Consider the following 18,326-nt stretch of genomic DNA (forward strand, 5'->3'; position numbering starts at 1 on the left):
AAAGAGCCAGTTCTCCCTCTCAGCCTGCTGCCTGCCTGCCTGCAGCGCACTTTGATTTCAGCACCATGGACAGAGTCTGATGGGGGAGCTGAGGGCTGGCTGCACGGACATGGAAACCAGTGGGTGCTGTACGTGCCATTTTCTCTTACACCAGTCATCCACCACACCGACATCCGCAAGTCTCCGCACTGAAGCGGATCTCTGGGCCACATGTGGCAGAGAGCCACTTTAGTTGGCTATTACCTTCAATTTGGATCACAAAATCAACTTTGAATTAAAGTTGGGGGGGCCGTCCATGTGTGTTGTCTAGAGCCGGCAGGGTCCAACTCTTATTTCAAGCAAATGATCGTCCTGTAGGAACGTGCGGTGGCAAATGTGAGAAATGTTGAATTCGCATTTTTCAGGCTGTTTGATTTACTCGCAGGCTCTGCAGCCGAGCGGGAAAGCCCCTCCGAGACGGACGGACCGCATCTTTCACCGGGACAAGCCGTGAAGCATCCCTTTCGCTTTGCCATCTGGAAAAATGAGACTGTGCTCTCCACCGTGTAACTGCGCGATCCCAGACCGTCTGTCAGTTTTACCGACCTGCTACCGGCAGGCTGCATAAAACCACTCTGAATGGGATACGGCTATAACATGATGCGCTGTAAGAGAGTATACTCCAGGCTGTGATTCTTCCTTGACGTTTTTTTTTTATTATTATTTTCTTATTTTAAGCTACACAAAACATTACACCTGGCTTTTATCATCCTGTACCGTTGCATGATCGCGCTTCCTTACTGGTCGCTCCCCCTTTCCCTGGCCAGATGTTTGCGCTCACGAGGTCGTGACGTTAAACACCCACAACGATGATGTTAGCGGGTCCCCTGGGCGCCATCAGCGTCCCCGCAGCTGCAGGCGGCCCGAGGTTTCCCTCTGTCAGCTGGCCCGCATGCTGCCGCCTTGATGGGACGCGCCGAGGCTGGTTTGGCCGCGGAAGTGGACCAATGCGTCAGGATGGATTGGGCTTGTAATGCAATTAGTTAGGCGCAGGCAGAAGCCCTCTCTCGCCGTTTCACTGTCACTTTGGTCTGCCCCACCAACCAAAACAACTGAAACCACAACAAATCAGCAAGCTTTACATGCGATCCCTCATTTCTTTTCCTTGAAAGACCCTCTCCTTCTTGCTGTCTGTCTTTCCTGCGCGCCACCGCACGCATTTATGTTTAACACGAATGATCTGGAGGACCGGTGAACATATGAGCCCTGTTAGGCTGAATGAATGCTGTCAAGGGGGGCTCGACCACGAAGTAGTGCGCGCAAACACGCACGCACACTCATGCGGATTCTTTTTTGTGCGTTTTTTCCCTACATGAACCCCAGCCAAGCCTTATCAATAGGCTAGAGCTATGAGATTCAGTGTTACAGCAAGTTGAAGACGGCAGATTGGGTAGGGATAAGTGTGTGTGTGTGTGTGTGTGTGTGTGTGTGTGTGTGTGTGAGAGAGAGAGAGAGAGAGAGAGAGAGAGAGAGAGAGAGAGAGACGGGGCGCGCATGTCCAATTCCTCCATGCAGACTGTTCTCCCAGCTCGCCAATCATCCCAGCGAGTTTCCCCACTCTTTCTCTCTCCCCGTCTTCACATGTGCACCGGACGCACAGCTCTCTCCCGAGCGGACACTGCAGGGGAAGAAGCGAACGAGCCCACCATGGAGAAGGAATAGTGCTGGACAAAAAAAAAAAAAAAAAAACCCTCAGTCATCTTTCTTCTTTTTTCCCTTTTTTTCTGACGCCTTTTTTCCTCTCTCTTTCTCTCGCATCTCCCCCTTCTCTCTCGATGTCTCTCAACAGTTTCTGAAGGGATTGAAGGGAAGAAAAATGAGGATTATTATTTTTTCTTGGCACTTTCTCGGGGTGTATTCCGCCCTTTGGGGGCTGGCGACGGGGGCTTTCCCTAGTTCAGTGCAGATAGGTGAGTTGGAGGTTTGCTGATTTTACGCACGGCCACACAGATCTGACACACTACACTGAATATTAGTGGATTTTAGCGGACAGCAGTCACCAAGGAAAGGGGGGCGCACCGGGACCCTCCAAAACACAAAATCTCTGTAAAAAAAACTCTAGAAATTCACGCAGGAGTGATGAAGCAAGAGCACATGAAAGTACAGAAACAGATTTCTTTCTGGTGCATCTTTCCTTGTTGGTTTTTATCCAAGATATTCTGCGTTGAGGGGATATCGGTGCGTCTTCCCTGCTGTGACTCATATGGTTTATAAATGCACACGAACTCTTTCACTCTGTCCTTTTACTGTATTTGCGTGTATTTTAAAGGCTGGTCTGGGTTCATGAATGTTTCAGCAAGCTTTGTTCCCTTCTAGTCTTCACTGTTTAGACACTGCAGTATTCTCTCTCTCTCTCTCTCCCTCTCTCTCTCTCTCTCTCCCTCCCTCCCTCCCTCCCTCCCCCTCTCTCTCTCTCTCCCACTTACCCTCCTGTCAGTGCAGGAGAAGCCTGCCTTTCACCCTGCCTTAAAGATCACAGATAAAGTTATCTAAATCTGGATCATCATTGGTTTGCTCAGTGCATACAGAAAACACATGCATGGAATCCCTCCTGTCTCTCTCTCTCTCTCACACACACACATGCACACACACACATTCCATCGGGCATGTGTGTGATAATGAATGCACTGCATCACTCCTTGTGGGGGGCAGCTGGGAGGTCCTATAATGAGATTCGGCTCTTTGACTCTGTCTCACTACACCTGCCAATAAACTTAATACGCTAAATATTTTCTGCTTGGCATGCACACACGCGCGCACAAACGCACACACGCGTACTTGCACAGGCTTTCAAGCTCACATGTGCACGTGCACAGTACGCACTTGCAGTCCTAAAATTGCACACACACTGTATGCTGAGCACACAGCTGCAAATATAATGGTACAGCGGGCCTGTGCGCACTTGACCACAGGGAAGCATACATGTGAACATGCATGCATGCACATACATACCATAGGAAGCATATGTGACCGTGCAGATACGCACACATGCTCGCCTTCCTTCTCTCCCACTGACCGTCCTCCTTGAATGCTCAGACGTACATACAGGAACATTCACAGGGCTCTCCAGTTCACTTGAGGATTCATTTGCATATCTCTGCATTGCACACAAATGTTAGTGGAAGCAGACACAGTTTTTCCGTTTGTGTTTGTGTAAGAGAGACTGAGTGATGAGTATGTTTGTGAAATTTCTGCAATAACGTGCCATGTTGGGTCATATCTAGACCCCTTATCTGGTTGAAAGTGCATGCGTACAAATGTGTGTGTGTGTGTTTGTGTGTGTGTGTGTGCGTGTGTGCGTGTGTGCCCCAAAACAGAGACCACACAGGCGAGTTTAATGTAAATTAAACCAAATGAATTATAACGTTAATACAGCTTTGCACATTCCCCACATATACTTGAGATGTGATGTCTTTGTCTGGCTTTGGTTGCTGGTCTGCTGAGGGGCATAGATTCAAATTCAGAGGAGCACAGAGAAAGAAAAGAAGCAAGAAAATGCAACCTTTTAGCGCCGATGAGGCACAGACAGACACACGCACGAGGGAGATCTCATGTAGTGACAATTGCATCGTTCAATATGATCTGCCTCCCGACTCCTCCCCTGTCATCTTTTTCTCCCTCCCTCCCTCCTCTCCCTCTCTCCCGATGCCATGTCAAGGCTGCACACTCCGCTGGTATAATCCAATTCGGATTCAGTTTTAACTAAAGTCCCATCAGTTTGTTTCAGTCCAGTTTGACCTACTCTGTGAAGCATTTGAGAAATAATCTACAGAATTAGCATAACAAACCCATTCATATGGGTGATAGCCACAGCATTACACACAAACAACAAGTTCTGTTCGGTTAATGACAACATTAGACAGAGAAGATGAACCTTATCTCACTCTCTCTCCCACATATTCGCACATGTTCTTCCTCTGCCTCTCAACTGTGTTTCTACTCTTCTGGACTCTGTACTGACAGCATCAATGTTTCTCATCATCTCTCCTCTCCCCTCTAATTCTTCATTTTGTCAGAGGGGCCACATGGAGGGATCCTCTCATTTTTTAGGGCCAACTGATACTTAGCACTCGCCTCCCTCTCCCTCTGCTTTTGCGTGACTCCTTTATTTAGCTGACACTTTCTGATCTGGTTTTCTTTTATGTCCTCCCCAACTCATTACCTCTTTGACTGCCTTCCTGTCAGCCTAGTTGTCTCTCTTTTCTTATCCTCCCCTCTGTCCCTCTCTGCCTCTCTCTGATTTCATCAATGAAATGAGCAGTGTGGGTATGCGAAAGTGTGTCTTTACTCATGTTTACGTGTGTTTGTGAGTAAGGATGTGCTGAAAGACAAATCGCCTTTTGTTACGAAGCTAATTAAGATCTTGGCTTTCTTCTCTCTCTCCCCTCCTTTGTTTTCTCTCCCCTCCCTTCCTATCCATCTCTCCTTCCTGCATTACTCCCCTTCTTCCTGTCTCTCTCCCTCTCTCGCCACGCTCCCATCCGACCCCTCTCCGCCCTACGATAACTCACTTCCTCTCCCCTCCATCATGGTCCTTCGCCCTCCCTCTTTTGTCGCTCTGTCTAGGTGGGTTGTTCATTAGGAATACTGATCAGGAGTATACAGCGTTTCGACTAGCTATCTTCCTTCACAACACCAGCCCTAATGCTACGGAAGCTCCCTTTAACCTGGTCCCACATGTCGATAATATAGAGACCGCCAACAGCTTCGCCGTCACCAATGCATGTAAGTATTTAAATGTCTGTGACTTAAAATGAGGCTGCAACAAACACAAGCAAGTATTTTTCCCTTTCTTTCTCTCCATCGCCTCCCTTCCTCTTGCTCTCTTCATGTTTGTTTTCCAGTCTCTGTCTCCTCACCACACTGTTGGATAAAGACGGGTTTAATTAAGCACTCAAGTTTTTTAAAGGATCAGACTGCAACTCCATTATGTTTGTCATGCACAATGCAGCGGCTGAGTGGTCTTTGGTGGATGTGGTTTAGAAGCTGCCTCTTTGTGCAACAGTTGTGCAGCGATATGCCATTTTGAAATGTTGATTTTAAACACTGATGTACATTTAACTGCACCTAAATCCAAAAGTTCTTAGTACAAGGCAATGTCAGTGGTTAATTTTGCCAATAACTATGGCCAATAATGTTTTTTAATCATACTTTTGCTCCTCTCTGTGTTATTTATATCTAATCCCACTAAGCACCATCCCAACTATAAACATACGCTTATTGGAACTATGATAGTAGTTTTGGAACAGTTGCAGACGGTGGTGAAAGTGGGTCCTTTGTGTTGGTATGCGTGTCCTCTCTTTTGAAGGATGACAGCAAATCTTGCACTTGGAGTTGAGATCTAATCCTTCACACTCCCGCTTGACCTGGAAGCCTGCGAGAGAGTGTTTGTGATGTTTGCACAGGCAAGTCAGCCTTAACAGGGCTCTGAGTTCAGTTCGGAGCTGCTCAGCATGCTTCAGGTGTCTCTGTGTGTGTTTTGAATGCTAAAAATGTTATCTGATAAAAACTCACATATTTTTCAGAAAAGCAAGACATGTCATGCCATACAAACCTCGATGAAATTGTGCACGGTTCTGTAAAACATTTCAAAGAGTTAAGTGATACACTCTCTGGTTTTGCCCATTTTACACAATGTGAACTGTAAAGCCAGGGTTAGCCATTAAATGGCTTTGTTTGGATGTGTCTTTGGCATCTATTACAATGGATATTTGTCTGTTGTGGGTCAGAATATAGATTATGAAAGCATGAGAAGAAGAAGAAGAAGAAGCACCAAACATGACGTGCAGACATACAGCACAAGCAGAAGTTTGACTTCATTCCTTCAGTCTGACTGCTGGGCTGCCACTGGCCCAACCCTTGAGGAAAGCATTGCAATTTACTGGAACTGAGCAGATCATATGTCGTCATCAACAAAAAAATCATTGACATTGTTACCGTTTCTTCTGCCGAGACTGTGAGATGTCATCACTTGGAGGGTTTGCTTACTCCAGCTTCTTGCTTGTGGAGCTTTGCTTTGACTCTCTGCATGTATTTGCACGATTTAAGAAGTTTGGTTATTTGCTTTCTGCTGAGTGACACTGATTTATGCCATACTAATCTAAATGCCTTTGATGCTGTTAGGTGGGTGCTTGTGAGCGTTTGCCCCTTTGAGATGGGAACCAATCTCTAAAGGATACCCGTTGTGTAATTCTCTTGCTCATCTGCCTCCTGTTGAGATCTATTCATGTCAGTGCAGGAGAGGGGACTACAGTCATGTTATTACTTTGAACAATGTCGTTTAGCTTTTGAATAAGTTTAGATTATTTGCTTGCACTTTGATACAAAACAAAATAGAAAATTGGAGTGGTGGGGCTGAGCAGTGTGTGGTAGTTATGTTGATTAAAGGGAATAGCACAATAATACAATCTCCATGCTGTAAAATGTGAAGGTGTTCACGGCTTTTCGGATGGTCCTCACAAGCTGAATTTCCCTCAAGGGTACCACATCATGTCCCCTCATTAACACGCTCACATGGTGCATCCATCTTATTTTAGGGAATTTTTCAAGCGATTGTCCCATAATCTTTCACCTGCTTGTCTCATTAAACTTTAACAAATTGACTGCTGGGGCTGTTAGCTACAAGCTGGAAAAATAAAATCAGTACAATCCAATACAACAATAGGGTACGTCTCCTTGTGATATTTTATCGCCATGTTTAACAGGTTTCTTTAAGCATCTCCAGCTTGTAAATGAAAGCTCACACAAGCTGCTCCATTGTCAAACAAGGCTACTGTAAATGGCAATAAGTGACTCTCAGAAGAGTGCTGAAAGATCTTGAATATCATCTAGCGTCTGATTCGTGCTGTGTTAGGCATGAGTAAAATAAGTTGAGACACTTTATATCCCTGGTAGGCATTATTATAGGATTTAACTGCAGCCAAAGCAAGTCTCATAGAATCATAAATCAAACATTTCTAATGCAATTTCTTGCCCCCAGCCCCCCATATGAATGAACACAACCCATAATGATTGGAAAATTAACAGTCCATCTGCCACCTCCCTCCCACAAACATCATCACATGCTGCATGTGTTTCTGTGCTCTGCTCAGCCGTGTGAGTGGGACGACGCTGAATGCACATCAGGTGGCTTTCTTATAATGTAAGGGGAGAAGGGTGAATTGTATTAGTAATGAGTAAAGGGGTGTGCTGAGGGGGCGAGACTGGGCACAATCAGATGTGAGTGTGCAAAACAATCCAACAGGTGTTTTACAATGTGTGTGAACGCACCGAAGCCTGACCGGCCGAGATGTGTTACAGCGGGTGCCAGAAACCTCGCTCTCTCTTTGTGCTTTCTACATATCCACTTAAACCCCAATGACCTGCCGGTGGTTTAGTCATAACAGATTCATGCTGTGCAGCCAAACGTTATTAAAACCCAGAGAACTTTGTCTCGAGGTTCCTGTAGATATCACGTGTCTGGCTTAATTTTGGGGTAATGTGTGTAAAATAATGCACAAGACATCTAGAATATTGAGCGGTGCAGCCATAATACTATCAGATACTGGGGAATTACTGCAATCTCTGTCAGAAAAAATAAAATTAGACAACAATATTTTATGCTTTTTATTACACCCCCTTAAAGCACCAGAAAGAATTGAATTGGTCCTACTAACAATTTCCATTTGTCCAAAACTCATTTATAAGACTTACAAGACAAACTTTGCAAACAGCACCAAAGTTAATACAATCCAGCTATTTGTTAAAGGGACATTTCCAGGGATCACCAGTAGGAGTCATTCTGTGGACGCCATTAATATCAGTACTTTACGTCCCAGCAGGGCATCCTTAAACACACACCAACACGCTGCACTGTTTCCTTCACTGTCATGAACGTGGCCACTGTACTTTCTCCCGATTCAATCCAACGTACGCCACGCTGATGCCGTGAATACTCACTGTACTCGTTAATACACCAAATGTGTACTCATCCGTGGCTGAAAATAGCCCCCAAAAAATGTGTGAGTGCAGTTCAGAGTACAGTACCTCGCCGTTTGAAGGAATTAAGAAGCACGTTTGAAATTAAAATATTTATGATCCAGATTTAAAGATTAATGTCTTCTGTTGAAGTGAATGGGCTCAGGGCTCAGAGAGATGGGCAGGAGAGGGAAGTCGGACAGTTTGGAGAAACAGATTAGTATGTTGTTGGTTTTGGTCATTTCATGGGACTTAGATATATACGTTTTCTCTCTTCTCTGTTTTACTTAACTCTGCATTTCTGTTCGGTTACCAACTCTCTTGCAGTTTGTCTTCCTCTATTTCCTGTTTGTCTCTTTCCATTTCCCTCTCAAAAGCTCGTCTCTCCTTCTGTCTACCTTTCTCTTATAGGTGTATACACACACACACACTCAGACTTGCAGGCATTGGGCCATAAGAGGAGGAGTGTTTGGAAAATGAAGCTCTTCTATGTGAACCGTCTGCTCTCACTCCGCAGGCTACACATAACAAGCGTAACCACCAACCTCTCTCTCTCTCTCTCCCTGTCCCTCTTTCCGTCTCACTTTCTTGCCCACTTGCTTTCTCACTTATTCCATCACTCATTCTCCTCCGTCACTCTCCCTCTTGTCTCCCCATCTCCCCAGATTCTGCCTCTCTCTTCCTCTGCTCCTCTATTCTTCGTCATTTTTTGCCGTCTCTCGCCTCCGCTCCGGCGTGGTGAATGGATCTCTAAATTAATCCCTGACTCTTGCTCCGGGTGGTGAGCAACGCTCCGCATTAGAATAGGGAATTCTGCCTCTGACCTTGGCTCGCTCCTCTCTATTCTAGTATTCAGGAAGCGTTAAAGGATCATAAAAATCCCTGGTCCCTATTGTTTTCCCTATTCACCGCGGAATACAACCCATTTCCTTGTCCCAGGGTCACACATCCATATATTCTCTTCTGCTGTCAATCTTTCTTTGTTGTCTCCTGTGTGTACATGCATACCCGTGTGTCTGTCTCTTTTGTGCTATATACGCATCTGTGTAGGTATGTATTTATGTCTCACTTTCTCTTCGCTGTGTGGATGTGTGTGTGAGTGTGTGTCTTTTTAATGTGCCACTGCCAGAGAAGCACACTATTCCACTGGGCTCACCACTGCATCTGTATTCGCTGGCTTACAGAAAATAATGCACATGGATTAGCATGACCAAAAGCTGCAGTGAATGTGCGTGCATGCGTGCGTGCATGTGTGTGGTGGCATTTCTGTCCTTGTCAAATGCATGTGTGCGAACCTGTGTGTCACTGAGGTGGCACACAGGCGCATACGAATGTGACTGTGTGTGTGTGCTGTGACAAAAACGCCACTGAGGCAGAGCGTGATGAAGATAGACAGAAAGTGATAAGGTGAATTAGGGACGGAGGAGAACGAAATGGAGAGGAAAGGATTTGTAACAAAGAGGTGGTTACGGCTGGTTTGTGGTGCCAGCTCAGTGATGTGCTGTCATGGCTGTAAATATGATTCTACTGATAGTAGTGATGATAATGCTTCTGTTTTAATCCATTCCATGTCCAAAACTGAGACAAAGATAAATAATTCTGTTTTATTCTACTCTGCATCTGCGGTACTGTACAATAGTAGTGATAATGATGATGAGTGTAGTGTGGTGTGTTGGTTTGGGTGGTTGCTTACTGCAGTGATGCATATCCTCATTTTCATCTAGAGCTGATATACAGTAGATTGTGCCTATCGGGAATCATTCACAAATCAATTCTGTTTATGTATTATTGACTGCCACAGATTGCATTTCCATGCAGGCTGCACCTGATTACTGAGTAAAACTGTCACAGGCAGAGTCTCCTCGAGGTGTCAGTCTTCTTTTGTTATTGTTATTCGAAGTTAAGGACAAAATTAATTAATTAGTCCTCTGAATTAGGAATGGTAGTTAGATCTACACTCAAGACAAACGAAAGTTCCCATCTGATCAGCCTTCACATTATTAATTACTGTATCAGCATTAATGTAATGTTCTAATGAAATATGTACACTTCACCTCGCTGTAACCTCGGCTCTCATGCTGGCTGTTGGCGCTCACCACTCTCAAAATAAATCTGTGATCTTCACACGGTTCAGGACCGCGACCTGGGTCATATCAAAACACTGCTGATAAGGTGTAATTGTGTGGCAGTCAGTGTGAGTCAGTCAGGATGCTTTGGACTGAATCTGTAAACTCCGCCGTGCACAGTCAAAGAAGGGCAGTGTGTCGTACAAACAAGGGCGGGCACCTACCGGTAAGGATGTAGGTTGCAGTGTGAGACCTGAGTGATATATGATGGAGATGATGGGACTTTATTGTGTTAGAAATATCATCACTTGTGAACTAAGATAATATTCAAATATATTTTCCTCAACAAATGTGTTTCTGTTTTGATCATCTTATGGTTTAATAGACTAGGAGATGTATAAGTCGAAACACCCCCATTTTTACAACTTTGAACTCGTCCAACCTAATGGAGACTGCTAGGAGACTAACTAACTAAACTAAATAACTCAGAACCAAACTAACTGACACCCTGTCAAAGAAGTTTTTTGTTTTAAGACGGATGATAATATAGTCGAATGTGAACTTTACTCACAGGAGGAGTTTTCTCGGCACGGCTCAATGACCAACATGGCATGTCATGTAAAAATGGTGGGCATAAATTCTTTTCTCCCGGGTTGTCTGCTTTAGGATGCAGGGTCAACTTCTGCGTTTGGTGCCTTGATGCTTCGAGTGTGAGAGCATGTCAGAATTGTCATATTTCAGTATGTTCGTTCTAATAAATAGCCTAATAGTTTTGTTTGAAATGTAACTGCAGGCGCATCCCCTTTTAGTTAATCTAGTTAATGGGCAGGGTTGAAGAGTAGCCAGACTCTTTGGTTGACTACAGCCCTCGTTAGTAGTCGTAGTAACCTACACCAGTCCACCGGTGCCCTGCTCACTGCAAAGTTAAGCAAAGAATGGAAAGAAAGTTAACATGGGGGATTAAAGCCGATACGTCCTGAAATCCAATATGTGCATCTAGTGCTGCGGCATCAACAGGTGACTCTGACACTATGAATAACACTATAAATAAAAATGTATGCCATACAATAGAAATGAACTATAAATCCAGCTCAAGAAACACACTCGCCAAATGTTTCAGCTTCTCTCCACAAACTGATGAATCACAATTCGAGGCTGTTTGACATACGTGTTCTCAACACCTCTTAGTGACATTTTTTTTCCCAGGGGCTCGTTTCCAGCGTGTCTTAGCATCTTCCTGCTCGTTAAAGATGCCAAGTGGAAACACACCCTTACACGTCTTTATTCCCCCGTCAAAAGGGAAATTACTTCTTCTGTGGTGATTCAGTTGTTAATTGAAAGGGTGTTAATACAGTGATGACCACAGAGGCACGCATACACAAACGCGCTCTTTCAGAGAGTTCATCAGTGCTTCACATTCACGTCCAGGTTCGGGGCTTTCATTAAACGGATTCCTGGAACGCTGTGCTACAACTCACAACACCCACACACACAAACACCATGTTTTACACTCTCTCTCTCTCAACCTGTCTGTATATTTTCAGCTTCCTCATGTACGTCATTCCTCCGTGCATTTTCCCTGCTCACTCCTTTCATTAAATGGCTCAGTCATCTTGTAGATGATTTGAGACGCTCAATAACAGCACTGTACCATCATCTTTACTGGTGACGTTTTGCATGGTTGTATGTCTTCTTAATGGCCTCACTGGGGGAAATAGAGTGAAAAGATATCTGAAACTCTGGCAAGGCGAGGAGATTTATTTTGCAGCAAGCCTTCGTTTATTCATGTCACTGGCATACTGAAAGCGCCGGATGACTGTGACGGCCCCTAAATGCTTTTCCTGGCATCAAGACACATTATGAGGTTCAGCGCTAATACCATGGCAACAATGGCTTGATTTAATTTAAACTTCTCCCATTTACAGGTGCCTTTACTGGAGCATTATTTTGTTCATCTCGTTAGTGATAACTGCATAATTGAAAAGCTTTATGTGTTCCTATTCAGTCCTGAGTTAAAGTCAGTTTTAGTTACTAGTGACAATGAAAGCAATACATGCAGATGCACTGCGGCTCACTTATTTTTTTGTGCCCTCCATAGAGTTCTGAGCTTGCAAGCTTTACAGCTGGTAGCTTTACAGATCAAGAGGTTTAAAGCTGCGTCTTCATTTAGATGGCTCACATTTCATCCACTCAAGTAAATTTCACAGTAATTATCACATAAAGTAGGTGTATGTGCATGTATTTGCACTAGCAAGCTAGCTGCTTGAAAAAAACAGGTATCTGGGGTCAAATTAACGACAGTGTTTTAGCTCATAAGGCTTTATATAACAAGATGTTCATGTTATGGTTTAGTAAGAGCTGCTGAGACAAGAAAAGCAAACATAGATGATGATCGAGGGAAAAAGGAGAAACTTCTAGAAGTCCTGCAAGCAGCAAGTCAGAAACACACTCATACAGGTGGTTAACTGCTGTTAAATATGTAGGTAAAGCAAATGTCTGTGCTGTCCTGTTGTGCACTGACTGTAAAAGTAGGACATGTTTGCACAAATAATGCAAAATGAAAATGGTTTGGACTAATTATGGTTTGGTTTCAGGGTTTGACGGTGCTGGTTTTCCATGCTAAACTGCTTCATGAATTCCTCATTGACTAGAAACTCAGTTTTTCAGTATTTTATCGTAGTTAAAAATAAAAAGCACATCAGGATGCAGTTTTAGGAGTAGCAAGGTGAAACTGTTGAGGGAAAATCTGATTCATTTTGTGTTTCATTCCCTGCTGCTGTACCACAAATTAATGGTGTGTGCTGCTGTGGAACATCTTTTAATGCATGTAGTGTATATCTTAACCATATTAGTGAGCCCAATTTGTGAATGCTGATGCATTTCTAAGTGTAATTCAGCAGCACTGGGGTCGAGGAGCTTGCAACCCTTCACTTGAAACAAGGTCAATAAAATTGTCCAGGCAGGAGGAGTGTGCATGAAGTGCAATGTCAAATTAGGCTGTTAGCTGAACTGGCTCATTCATCATATAGATGATTTTTACCGTCTTGTTGGTCTTTCGTTCTATTTCGTTTAGGTGAGACAGTTTAACAGACACTAACTGTACCGTCACATCTGTTGGCAGGTTTGTGCACACATGCATTTCATTACTTCGCCACAGTGTCAGCTTTCACATTTTAAAATGTTTTAATCACCAGTGACTACCAAACGCTGAACAGTGTTCTGTGTGTGTGTGTGTGTGTGTGTGTGTGTGTGTGTGTGTGTGTGTGTGTGTGCATACGCGCATGGTGGCTCATGTGGTGTGCTCTAAGTGCTTCCTGAAGAATCACCCTGTTGCCTCATTTTATTCCAACCTCAGCAGTAATGGCCTAACAGCAAGCAATATTGTTAGACCATACAGCATGTCGCAATGCATCCGCACGTTTGCTCCAGGTAATCTGATTTCATTTAGTGGAACAATAAAACAGACTTGTTCTCAGTGTGTCTCACTTCTTTCATTAAAAGAGCCACAGCCAGGGAGTAAAACTGGCATCTCATTGCACTAGCAGAAGTGAGAGGGTTTTTTAAGGGCAGTAGGTGCTCTGTCTTTCACAGATAGTGGTTAAGACTAATGACAAACTTTATTTTTAGTATTTATTTTAGTATTTTCTTCACTTCACTACAAAAGCTAGTCTATGTTTCAATTTAATGCTTTTAATGTGAAGCAACCACAGGATGTACTGTTTGCAGTAAATCTAACTTAATACAGGTCTGGTACAGTCAAAAGAAAGTGACACAAAATTACACCAACATGTGCAATTTTCTGTGACTCAGTCCTGTAAACTTTGGCAATCTGAAATACAGCGGCATGCAAAAGTCAAGATTTATTTTCCTGTGAATAGCTAAGTGAGTAAAAGATGACCAAATTTCCAAACAGCATAAAGTTAAAGATGACACATTTCTTTAATATTTCAAATGAGATTGCACTTTTTATTTCCATCTTTTACAGTTTTAAAATAATAAAAACGAAGAAGGACCTGAGGCAATATTTGGGTGCCCTGCATGGTCAGCACCATCAGTAACACCCCCGTTGGCAAGTATCACAGTTGTAAAGGCGTTTTGTAGACAGCTGGGATTCTTTTCAGTTCTTGTTTACTAGATTTTTCCATTCAAAATTCCTTCAGTTCTGTGAGGTTCTGGAGCTGTCTTGCATGCACTGCTCTTTTGAGGCCTGTCCACAGATTTTTGATGATGTTTAGGTCCGGGGACTCTGAGGGCCACTGCAAAACTTGAAATCTTCACGCAGGTGTTTTGCAGTCAAACAGGGGGTCTGACTTGATTGTTGGGACAAGGTTTGAGCAGTCAGAGCATCTATAAAGCCCTTAAATTTGCATCAGCTGGCGTTTCCTAACAGTGATTGTGAACAAGTCACAGCACTTTCAAGCTCATCAAGGTCAGAGACCTCGGTAAAAGTTATCTGAGAGCTCAGATCTTCTTTTGCGTAATAATGCTCTGATCTTGTTTTAAATGCTAAAGAGAATGTTTCATCTTTAACTTTATGCCTTTTGGAGATCAGTCCTCAAATCTTTTATCAAGGGCGAGAAGGCTATAGTCGGCACAAGTTGTTCAGCCTAATAATATCATCATGGATGTGTCTGAACACGTCTTAGAACATGTCACTGAAGATGTCTTGCAGTGTTTCTCGAGACCGATGCAATGTTGAGAGCTGGGTGTGCGTACTCCGACTATCTCTATCCTAAAATTTAGGTTTTTACTTTAAAGAGGAGAGACTGTGAAACAGAACTTTGATTATGTGGTAAGGCCAACAGAGGCAGCTGCGGTACTAAAACGTGAGTGAGTTTCAAAAGACTAATAACGTCAGAAATATTTTGAACTAATGATCAATATTTTGCACTGATGTTCATGAGCTGTACATCTGACAGTCGGCGCACAAGTTTCAGTTATTAGGGTGAGAAAAAAGCAAAAGAAGCAGCGTTTGGGCATCATACTGATACTAAAGCTGCAGTGAAAGTCATATTAATGAAATTCCTTTTTGTGGGTCTGCAGCTCCTTCAGGCAAGATGAGGCAGAGTGAGACAGTCCTGTTGCAGGTTTTACAGACTACCAAGCCTGGAGCTGGTTGAGTAAAATCCTCCCACAACATGCTGCAGTGTTTTGTCTGGTTCAGCCTAGTGATATTAAAGTAACAATCAGAAAGATGTGTAATCAAGTTGCTGCGGGGAACATCAATCTGAAGGATGGGGTGTTTTTTTTCCCCTATTCTGTTTTCCCCGTGGATATGAATTTGAGGTCAGCACCGTACACTCTCGCCTGTTTGTTCAAGCCTCGGTAGTAATGAACAGTGAATAATATTATTAGACCATGCAGTATGTTTCAGTGAATAGCCACGTTCCCTCCAGGTAATCTGACATCACTGGGATAAAAGGCAGACCGCGTCTTTAACCCACACGCTGACCCACACCTACACACTCGTACACACACACACACACACACACACACACATATACACACCTTAAGAGCCTCGACTGCCCCTGTCTGTCTAATGTGTTTCATTAAGACCTCTCTGTTTCCCCACTGGGCATGATAGCTGTGCTGTAAACAGAAAACAATGTCTGCTTCCTCTGTGTTTGTTTTTCACGCTCTGGCGTTTGGAAGATGAAAAGCATGAGAAGAGATGACAGCGGATTTTAAGTGTTACCCATCGCCTTAGCAAAACACAGGGGTGTTTATACTGAATGGAGCCATGTACGCAGTAATTGTCTGTGACGTCTTTTTGTTATTCCTCACTCTCTCGGCTTAGCCGCTGTTGTTTTCATGTTCTGATCAAAGGATTTCCTCTTCCAGTCTTTCTTCTCTCTCTCTTTCTCTTTCTCTTTCTCTTTCTCTTTCATTCCTCTCCATTTTTGTTCTTTTACACTTATAAGCACAGGCATGCACTCATGCATAATCACAAACACAAACACGGTGCTCTTCTGTTGTCTCATTTTTCTGCTTCTCCTTTCTTTATTTCTCACCTTCAGTTTCCCTGAGTCACCGTTTATCTTTTGTTTTCACTGTACTTACAGTACTTCCTTCCTCCCTGTTTCTCCCTGTTTCTCTCGCACACCCACCTCTGTCTGTCATGGCTCTGTCTCATTACTCATTAGCTGTTAAGTGGTGTTTGGCGTGGGACAAGAGCTGTGATGTGTGCATAGTGGGTTTCTTTAAACTCAAGCTGATACAACTGCTGGTGAAGCACACACTGTACCTACACCTACGTCACCACATCTGTCACCTGCAGTATTTATTTGTCCCTGTGTTTGTTTGATTTCTCCCTCTCTCTCTCTCTGTCTCTCATCTCCCCTGTGCACTTTATTTCTCCATCTTTGCCGCAAACTGGAACTTGGAAATCTCAGCAAACAAGATTACAGTAAATTATGTCTATTTAAATAGCACTGTTTACCGCTGTACTGTTGATTTGGACACAGGCTTACCATGCATGCAGTCTTACTTTCTCTCTCTCTCTGTCTCTCTCCCTCACACACACACACACACACACACACACACACACACACACACACACACACACACACACACACAAGAACCTGTCCCCAAACCCTCATATGTGTGTTTGTTTCCATGGATTTATGATGTGGATGAAAGGAAGGGCATTAGTTAATATTGATGAGTGCTGCCACTCAGTCCTTCTCACGGAGGCTCACTTAGAGATGAGAGGCATGACCTTTATACACACACACACACACACACACACACACACAGAGAGACGCAGGCCCCCTCCCCACCAAACACACACACACACACACACACAAATGCACACACAAAAAAATCCTGAGTTGAGTTCACTCATTTTCATCGAACCATTTAAGACAACTGTTCCCAATTTGTGCCTTTAACTGGCGCGTCTGTGTGTGTGTGTGTGTGTGTGTGTGTGTGTGTGTATGCTGGTCTGCAGTGGTTAAAGCCTGTTTGCTCACTGGGACTATAGAGATTCTCCCACACCTCAAAGCCAGAGTCGGCATTGAACCAATTCATCCGTAATGGCCCATTGGTATTCTGCAGGTGTAATAGATTCCTAGCTAACCAGCAGGTAATTCATCACACTTACAAATGGGAAGAGACAGACTAGGAAGCAAAAAAGCTATTAAAGCGATCAGAGCAGAAGCAGGGTTCATATGAAGAGAGAGAAAGGCTCTCATGGAAATAGAGGAAAATAATTAATTATGCACTCTTTGGTGATTATCGTGGAGGAAGATACACATAAACAGGCAGGCAGGGCTGGAACACACACATATGCACACACATACACACACGCACACTCACACACACACACAGCAGCAGCATAGTTAAAGCAGATCATCTAATCTTTATGCTAGACAGAAAGATGGCTGCTGTGTATCCTTGGATGTGTGCTTGTTTGTGTGTTTACTGGCCTAGGAGGTCAATTTCCTTCTGACAGCAATGGTATTTATCTAGTTAAGCTCACTGGTTTACCTGTTTGTTTTTGTGTGTGTGTGTGTGTGTGTGAAAGAGAAAGAGAGAGAGAGAGAGAGAGAGAGAGAGAGAGAGAGAGAGAGAGAGAGTATGTGCGAATATGTGCGTGTGTTTCAAAAGTCACATCACGGTTTGCCCACTCACATTCTGGCTCTTGCTGAGGTAGTGGAGTGCATCAAATAACATGCACACACACACACACACACACACACACACGGGTGCACACACACACATACACAATCGATCTGGCCCTTCAGACAGTCACAGTGATGGATGGATACTCCCTTGCTTCTATTTTTACCCCTGAGAGTCTGCCTTCTTATCTTCACAAGTATAGAAACATGGAGAAAGTCGCCTGTATGATAATGAAAAAACTCAAACTACTCTGGGGGGATGTTTCGCGATTGTTTGCCTTTCTGTGACTAGTGTGTGTTTGTCACCATGCAGCAGCCCTGCAGGCTTTTTCCAAATCTTCTTCATTCTGCCTCCTTTGGAGGCAGCAGTGAGGCAGAGCTTTGCATGGCGCCACTTGCTGTCCCACAAGGAGGTTCCAGAGGAGTTTTCCTTCTCTGGACCCCCATTAGCTTCCACAAAGTGGTTGCTAGTATGCCTGGGGTCCTGTTAAAGAAAGACCACAATTTAAACTCTCAGCATCAGTAAACCACATGTACAGATCAGAAAAGTGAAATACACAGTAATGATATACAGTAATATAATGAAAGCAAAAACAAAATAGTCACAAACACACAATACCAAAAGATGAATGATAACAAGCTA

General features: G+C 43.7%; 1 protein-coding gene across 3 annotated transcripts in view; it reads left to right on the plus strand.

Annotated features, from left to right (window-relative positions):
• The first annotated feature begins 1,846 nt into the window (after window positions 1-1,846).
• Window positions 1,847-18,326, plus strand: part of gria4a (glutamate receptor, ionotropic, AMPA 4a) — a 97,163-nt gene continuing 80,683 nt past the window's right edge. For 2 of the 3 annotated variants that reach the window (XM_041940719.1, XM_041940721.1), the window contains exons 1-2: window positions 1,856-1,949; window positions 4,606-4,764. In XM_041940719.1, the coding sequence (XP_041796653.1) occupies window positions 1,856-1,949; window positions 4,606-4,764 (253 nt within the window). Of the gene's footprint in view, window positions 1,950-4,605; window positions 4,765-18,326 lie in introns of all 3 variants that reach the window. The other variant, XM_041940720.1, reaches the window with a different exon arrangement.

This window comes from Chelmon rostratus, chromosome 7 (assembly GCF_017976325.1).
Source record: "Chelmon rostratus isolate fCheRos1 chromosome 7, fCheRos1.pri, whole genome shotgun sequence".
NCBI lineage: Eukaryota > Metazoa > Chordata > Actinopteri > Chaetodontiformes > Chaetodontidae > Chelmon > Chelmon rostratus.